The sequence below is a fragment of the Dryobates pubescens genome, chromosome Z (assembly GCF_014839835.1).
Source record: "Dryobates pubescens isolate bDryPub1 chromosome Z, bDryPub1.pri, whole genome shotgun sequence".
NCBI lineage: Eukaryota > Metazoa > Chordata > Aves > Piciformes > Picidae > Dryobates > Dryobates pubescens.
In genome coordinates, this window is record NC_071657.1 from 90,514,367 (window position 1) to 90,522,491 (window position 8,125).

General features: G+C 38.3%; 1 protein-coding gene across 1 annotated transcript in view; it reads left to right on the top strand.

Moving 5' to 3' along the window:
- The window catches only part of NIPBL (NIPBL cohesin loading factor), a 172,123-nt gene extending 170,022 nt beyond the window's left edge, over positions 1 to 2,101 (top strand). The window contains exons 45-47 of the mRNA XM_054179014.1: positions 121 to 295; positions 899 to 1,084; positions 1,649 to 2,101. Coding sequence (XP_054034989.1) covers positions 121 to 295; positions 899 to 1,084; positions 1,649 to 2,014 — 727 coding nt within the window. The 3' untranslated portion in view covers positions 2,015 to 2,101. The remainder of the gene's footprint in view (positions 1 to 120; positions 296 to 898; positions 1,085 to 1,648) is intronic.
- The last annotated feature ends 6,024 nt before the right edge of the window (positions 2,102 to 8,125 follow it).

The following is an 8,125-nucleotide window of genomic DNA, read 5'->3' on the forward strand; positions in this document are numbered from 1 at the left end:
ACCAGGATGTGGAATGATTAACATAATAGGGACTTGTACTGAATCTCTTAAAGGGTTTTCCTTTATAAATTGCTTTGGAATTTCCTCAAAAGCTCCTTCATTTTATTTTCTTTAAAACAGTAAAATTCAGAAATATTCTCCATCTGAATCTGCAAAAGTTTATGATAAAGCGATAAACAGGAAGACAGGAGTGCATTTCCATCCAAAACAAACTCTGGATTTTCTGCGGAGTGATATGGCTAATTCCAAGATCACTGAAGAAGTGAAGAGGAGTATAGTAAAACAGTACTTAGATGTAAGTTGCTTTGCAGAAAACCCCAAATCCTTTCTAACTAGTTAGGACGCTGTAAACTTGAGAGCAGCTCTGGGTGAATGTTCTGGAATGTTAAGTTCCTGAAAATCTTACATGATATACTGAAACTCACCACTTTCTTTCAGGGTGTTTAGCAGGACGATCTTCCATAGACTTCTAATAAGTTCAAACGCAGTGAAAATTAATTTAAACTCAAAGATGTTATACTTTGTGGGGTATTTTGCAACTTCTGGCATCCATCTTGTATACCTCTCCCTATAATTTGTTCGGTTTAACCCTGTTTCCATCACAGAAGCACAGACTAGATCTAGAATGTTTAGTCACCCCCCAAATCTAGAAATACCAGTAAGAGAAAACTTGCAGTTTTGGAAACACAAGAATAAAGCTTTTACATATCTACCAGAAAAGGAGAGAGAAGTAAAAAGTTTGTAGAACAACATGTCACCTGTTCAAGTTTAAAGTTGTCTGCCTTTTGTTCTATTCTGTTTCCTTACCTTTCTGTTAATATTTTTTTGTTTAATGTAGTGTGATATAAATATCTGTTTTTAAAGTTGCAATGTGGGCTAATCTGGGGTATTTTAACAGTTCAAGCTCCTTATGGAACATTTGGATCCTGATGAAGAGGAAGAAGATGGAGAGGTGTCAGCTAGCACAAATGCTCGAAACAAAGCAATTACCTCGCTGCTTGGAGGAGGCAGCCCTAAAAACAATGCAGCTGAGACAGAGGACGATGAAAGTGATGGGGAGGATAGAGGAGGAGGCACTTCAGGGGTGAGGCGGAGGAGGAGTCAACGTATTTCGCAGCGTATTACGTAAAATGATTTTTATGTGCTTATAAATGTCAGTCTATTATATTAAATGTACACCAAGTAATGTAATCCACATGAAAGAAAGCATTTTGTAGATAGAGATTCTCTACTTAACCGTTTATACAACTTTTGTAGAAAGTTTAACAGAAAAGACAATAAAAAAAACCCAACAAACAACCTAGAAAATTTATCCCATATAAAAAGTTATTAATTTTCCTTTGGAATGTACTGTGTGTTATCCTTTTTATTGTTGCCAAGTTTTTATGTAGCTTTATGATTCATGTGTATATATAATTTTATATATCAATAAGAGATAAAGACACGGGTACAAATTAAGAGTATGTGGTTTTACAAGGATATGTTAACCCCTTGGCGCTGGCGGTCGCGGTGCGTCTCATTGCCGGCAATGGAATGTGTGCCGGGAAATCCCAACTCCCGGCGTCAAGGGATTAAAAGCAATAAAAGCAATAATTTCACTAAAGTTCTTTTGTGTAACACTTGGTCTTTTTTCCCCCCAATGTTTTAGTCATTGAGAAGGTCAAAACGAAATTCAGACTCTACGGAGTTGGCAGCACAGATGAATGAAAGTGTTGATGTCATGGATGTCATCGCTATTTGCTGTCCAAAGTACAAAGACCGACCACAAATTGCAAGAGTAGTACAGAAAACCAGCAATGGCTTCAGTGTTCAGTGGATGGCAGGCTCCTACAGTGGCTCCTGGACTGAGGCTAAGCGCCGTGATGGCCGCAAACTGGTGCCTTGGGTAGACACTATTAAAGAGTCAGACATTATTTACAAAAAAATTGCTCTAACGAGTGCTAATAAGCTGACTAATAAAGTTGTGCAGACTTTACGATCGCTGTATGCCGCCAAGGATGGAACTTCCAGCTAATGAATTTGTACATGCGGCCAAATTTACAGGAATTGAAATAACAGAAAAACTTGAAATACCAACTTTCTGGCAAAAAAAAATAAAAATAAAAAAATAATAAAAAAAAAAAAGTCATTTAAATGAAGAGTAAGAATGGAACCTGGGACGCGGGAAAAAGAAGGAAATGTTTGGTAAACATTTTTGTGGGAGCTTCCTTCGCTGTTGTGCAGCAGAAACTTCTCAGTTCATTTTTACTCCCACTGTATTATAGTTTAACAAAAAAAAAAAGAATTGTTTATATCTTGGAAAAAAAAAAAAACTTTCTGTTTTAAAAAAAAAAAAGAAAAAGAAAAAAAATAAACAAGTGAATGTTGGAAATTAGTCTGTTAATGTTCTTAATAAAGTGTTCTTGGAGTTTAACCTAGCAGCGGATGGCTTTCTTTAGTTTAGCCCAGTTTCCAGGGAAGCATTGTTTTTCCAGGCTGTAAAATGGCAGAATCTCCTGGATATATAATTTATTCTGTTGAAGAAAAAAAAAAAAAGGAAAAAAAAGAAAAAAAAAAGAAGAAAAAAAAAAGGGAGAAAAAAAAGCATGCAGTATCTATGACCTATCTGCAGGAGGATTTTTTGTAAATGTAGATTTTGATGTATTAGGTCACCCTGAAATAATACAAGAAAAGGGATCCCCAGCAAATCTGGTGGAATGAATACTGCAATAAATTTTTTTACTTCTCTTTGTTACTTGTCTGTTTCCATTTGAATTTCTTATTGTAAAGATCTGTTTAAATCCATTTATATTATTTTGCAGTCTTTTATGTAAAATTTACTATATCAGTGGTTTTCAAAACAAGACATGAAATATTGTTTATACAGTTTGTATAGGCTGACTTCTGAATAATTGGTATCTTTTTATTTTTATCCCTTTAAAGGGTGTAAACACAAGTTAACTCCAGGGGTTTATTGTATCCTGCAATATTTAGTATTAACTATATGATTTAGCACTGTGCCAAACACATTTTCAAGAGTACATTTTGATATAAAAAGAAACTATAGTTTATTCCTTGTATGCTTCAGTTTCTTTCTAATGCTGTCCAAGTGGTAATTTTTAATACCTTAAACCTGGGGAAAGCTGAATGACTTTTCTGCTTGGGTTAACTGGCCATGTATGCATTTCTGTGGATTAATAGAGAGAGATTTGTGTCAAGAGGAGATAGCTACCAGAATCTGAGCAGTGAGTGGATCTGGGTTAGTACGCTACATTCCTTCACAATTTATTTTTTAAGGTTTGTATATTAGACTACCTTTTTTTAAACCAAAAAAAAAAAAAAAATTGAAAGATGTTTTCACATTTTGTAAATTGAAAAAAAAAAAAAAGGAAGAGAAAAAAAAATCTATTGGAAGCATTTGCTTCAACTGCAGCTTTTCACGAGCAGTTTGCCTTCCTAGAGAGTAAGAGAAGCAGTATATTTGCAAACAGAAAAAAATAAAGATATTAAAAAAGGTAAACTTTTCAGGGGACTGTTAAATCCTACTGTGCTTTCAAATGCATTTATCTACAGCAGGTGTTCCTCAATAGGTGAATCTTTCTGTTATGGTTATTTTCTTTTACAAATTTAATTTATGCTAGGAGGCCGTTTTTATGAAACGAGCTATTCTAATGCATTCTTTGCATTGTGAGGAGTAGTAACAGTATTCCAAAATACTCTCCTGTATTACTAACAGAAAATAAAACCCCAAAATTAAAATGAAATTATTAATAACTCCTCAGAATCTAGTTAGTGATTGTTGCTATGGGAAGTGCTGTTTTGCTCTTTCACCACTGGAATTTTTGTCATCAGAAATATTCTACTTTCACTGTTACTGGTACTTTCTTCGCTGTACTTAATAAGCCAGCACTGAGGCTAAGATAGGTATTGTTAAAGTAGGGAGAAACAGAAAAAGCAGATGTCACTCCTCTGCAGCTCTGGAAGTAGTGATGGTGTGGTGATGATGATGTGGTGAAGCCCTGGAATGGGTTGTCCAGGGAGGTGGTTGAGGCCCCAACTGTTTAGAATTAATGCCAGCCATATTGTACTCTTTAAGGAAACACAGACATTTCCACAATCTAAACAAATAAGAATGAAATAATTATTTTTAATCTCCACTTAAGTACTGTAAAATTGCAGAACAATTTCTGAGTATTTTCATTATCTGCAGCTATGAAAGATCACAATAGTTTTTGACAAAACTTTGATTATAAATATTTTTTTAAATGATTCAGTAATGCCCTTTCGTATTTTTGAGGTACTTTATTGCTTATATTAATAAGGCTAAGGTGTATAAAGGTAAACCTGGGCAATATACAGTTTCAGTGGGTGTGTGGCCATTAAAAAAGCTATTTGAAATTTTAAAGCGAGTCAGACTTTAACCTTGCTGTTGCGGTGTCGCTAGTGAGAATATTGTTCCAGTGGAGTAATTAGGTTGTGCCAAACATTAGTTCTAACATGAAATACCTTGTAGCACTTGAGTAGTTTTTGAATGTGTTCATGGCTCATGATAAAAAGGTCTGTAATTGAGTCTGTCTCATTTGGTGCTACTCAACAGCAAGAAGTTCTGCCTAAATGCAGATGGTGTTCATCTTCTGGGGTAATGAATGGATCTGTTCAAGTGATCCTTAGTGTACAGCTGACACATTCCAGCTCCAAGCCCCAGATAGGTACTAATAGAGTTGAATTCAAACAAACACCTGATGCTTTTGTTATGTGCCCAACTCTCCTGAAGTCTCAGGCCCTAGAAATAGTGAGAGTCCAAGGCACAACATAGAATAGAATACATAGAATACATAGAATAAACCAGGTTGGAAGAGACCTTCAAGACATCCTGTATCCTCATTTGCCTCCATTCACCAAAGAGCCACACCATAATCATCCAAGCATTTCCATATCCCTCAGAGACTTTGTCATCATTGAAGTACTGAGTTGTAACGGGCAACTTCTTAATGTAAGTAGTGAGTTCTTAGATTTCATGGTTCCTTGACTAAATATTAAAGTGTTGCTGTTATATACAAACAAATTCATAGTATTTTCATATTTCATTCATTTAAGGTAAATGTCTTAAGAGTTGAGTTTGGACCCTTCCAAAATGAAACAAGCTTTTAGCCTAGAATGTGCATACACACTTCTTGTGCTCACAATGCTCAAATTATGCCTTAGCCACCCATGCAGTCTGGTTTTTTTAAGATTCTGAGGGAGTTCTTGCTGGTCTATGTTCAGCCCATTATATTTTTTTTTTAAATTTATTTATTTATTTTAGTTTCTACACAATTCAGATGTGGATTCCCACTTAAATTTGAAGTTCCCAGTATTACTAAGGGCTAGTTTTCACTGGCACGCATGCAACTGTATACACTGCTTGCAGTTAACCAAGCTATTGCACGTCTGCTCCAAACATCCTTCTCAAAAAAAGGAAAAAGAAAAAAGCCTGAGGGTTGGTTTGGGGGGAACTGAGGAAGTCAGAGGGGAGACTCCATCCCACACAGAACAGCAGCACCTCAGTAGCTGAGCACCATGTAGTAACCGTTCCAGTGTGCAGCATGCGTTTTGTCAGTCAGCATCCAGGCAAGGGAGTCTGCTACACTGAAGCTGCAAATGAGCATCACCAAGAAGTGACTGCCCCACTTACAGCTTATGATGCAGAGTGGCAAGTAGTTCTCATTATTTCAGTGGCTGTTTAAAGAAATTTATTTTTACCTCAAAAGATATTTTTCCATCACTCTACTTTGTTCAGCTGTGTTGAAAGGCTGTGTTTCTGTTTCGGCAAAAACCATCTTGCTTCTGAAAAGCTAGAATGGTGATTTAGCTGATTTCCACTCACACAGGGGCTTGGTTATTAAACAGAATAAGACCTCTGTGTCCCTAAGGTAGCCTCTGTCTTTTGGAAGCTGTAGTTATGAGCACTAAACCACATTGCATGAGGCACCATTTCAACTGCACCTTCAGCTGCAAACTTCACTCCCAACACCCATTCTTGTCAGTTACCTCATTTTCAATGCACTTTGTCCCTTCCCTTCTGCCAAAACATCTTCTGCATTCGTTTTGCCTGTCCTTTATTTGCAATTCTCTTTCCAAACATTGGCTCAAAATTTGTTTCAAACAGCCCAAATCTGCCTCAAGAGTTAATTTATTTTTGAGAAACTGCAGAGGGGGTCATCTGCTTCGCATTTTGACTTCACAATCACAGACTGAAGACCTATACATTCTCTGAGCAACAGCCTTCCCTCTGTCTCATAGTTTGTCTGTTCAATTCTCCTGTCAGGGTGCAAGCTGGTACGGCAATAATACAGGACCTGAGCTGCACTTGAATTCCTGTCAGGCAGAAACACATGTATGGAGGAGAAATCCAATGTGCTTGTGCTTACCTCAAAGTGCTCTGCAAGCACAAGCAAAACCTGTAATGATTCCCTGAGAAAATCCATTTGTTCCAGGTCATTACAGCTTCTTTGGTTCCAAACAATTGCTTGTGGGGATGGATTTTCGAATTGAAGGCCAACCATTTACATCTCCTGTCTGATGCATCCCTGCAGTTCTGAACAGTACCACTTCACATAAAATCTGCAGGTCAGATTTATGTAACACCAAATTCTCAGTGATTTTTGTCACTCCTCATGAATTCTTTTTATTTGCTGTTCAAAAATACTGGTTGGGGGGAAAATGATGATGCACATAAGTCTGACAGCTGTTACACATCGTGTAAAATTCTCAGTTCTGACCAACTCAGTAGCAGGTTGAAAAACTCAGAATTTTGCTAAAACACTATTTTAGAACTCAGTTTGTCAAAATCAGCTTCGTGATGTCTTGATTAAACCTGTGTCCAGTTGACAGAAATTCTGGGAAGGCAGACATTTCTTTCTTCTTTTACTCCCCCAGCGGGTCTCTCTGCTATGGTCTCAGAATATCAGTGGTATCTTAAAACCAAAACACCCCAAGGAACAGGAAGGATTATGTTCTGAGCAAGAAAGCAAATCTCCTTTGAAGGCATTACTGTACTTAGAGAATCGTAGAATCAATAAGGTTGGGAAAGACCTCAAAGATCATCAAGTCCAACCTGTCACCCAAGACCTCATGACTACTAAATCATGGTACCAAGTGCCACGTCCAACCCCCTCTTGAACACCCCCAGGGATGCTGACTCCACCACCTCCCTGGGCAGCCCATTCCAACAGCTAACAGCTCTCTCTGTGAGGCACTTTCTCCTCACCTCGAGCCTAAACCCCCCTGGCACAGTTTGAGACTGTGACTTAGTTGTCACTAAGTCTGTGCTCAGCCTTCAAGTTATCCAAACTCTCCAGGCCAGCCTTCCACACACCTACATTTTCTCTTTGGGATCTCTCATTAGCACTGCACACTCAACAATTACTGGATGTTTTTTCCTGACCTTCCACTCTAAATGGTGGCTGAGAAACACACTAGAACAGGCCGTGTCCTTAAATGACACGTTACATTAGGAGGGTGCACACAGTGGATCATCACAAGGCACCTTTTCCTGTCAGCAGGCCAATTTCAACATTGAGTACTTCATAGTAGCAGTCAGGGTTGGAAGGGACCACAAGGATCATCCAGTCCCAACCCCCCTGCCATGGGCAGGGACACCTCATACTAGACCAGGCTGGCCAGAGCCTCATCCAGCCTGGTCTTAAACACCTCCAGGGACGGCACCCCAACCACCTCCCTGGACAACCCATTCCAGGGCTTCACCACTCTCATGGTGAAGAACTTCCTCCTCACCTCCAGTCTGGATCTCCCCACCTCCAGCTTCATTCCATTCCCCCTAGTCCTATCACTACCTGAGATCCTGAGAAGTCCCTCCCCAGCCTTCTTGTAGGCCCCCTTCAGAAACTTCCTGAACTTGTCTTTCTTCTAGTTGTTGTGTCTTTGTACATCAGAAAACAAAAAGCCTTTTTTTGTTGTTTGGTTTATTTGAAAAGTACTCGAGGATCAGAGCAGTCTGGCGGAGCTTTATCTCTTTACATAAAGCTGTACAACATGATTTCAAAAGCAAGTTTTGGGCTTGCATCTATTGCATAGGTAGTAGGTATTAATGAAGATTTATTTGTTTGTCTTACCAAATTTTCCAAATTGTAGTGCAGACTGATGT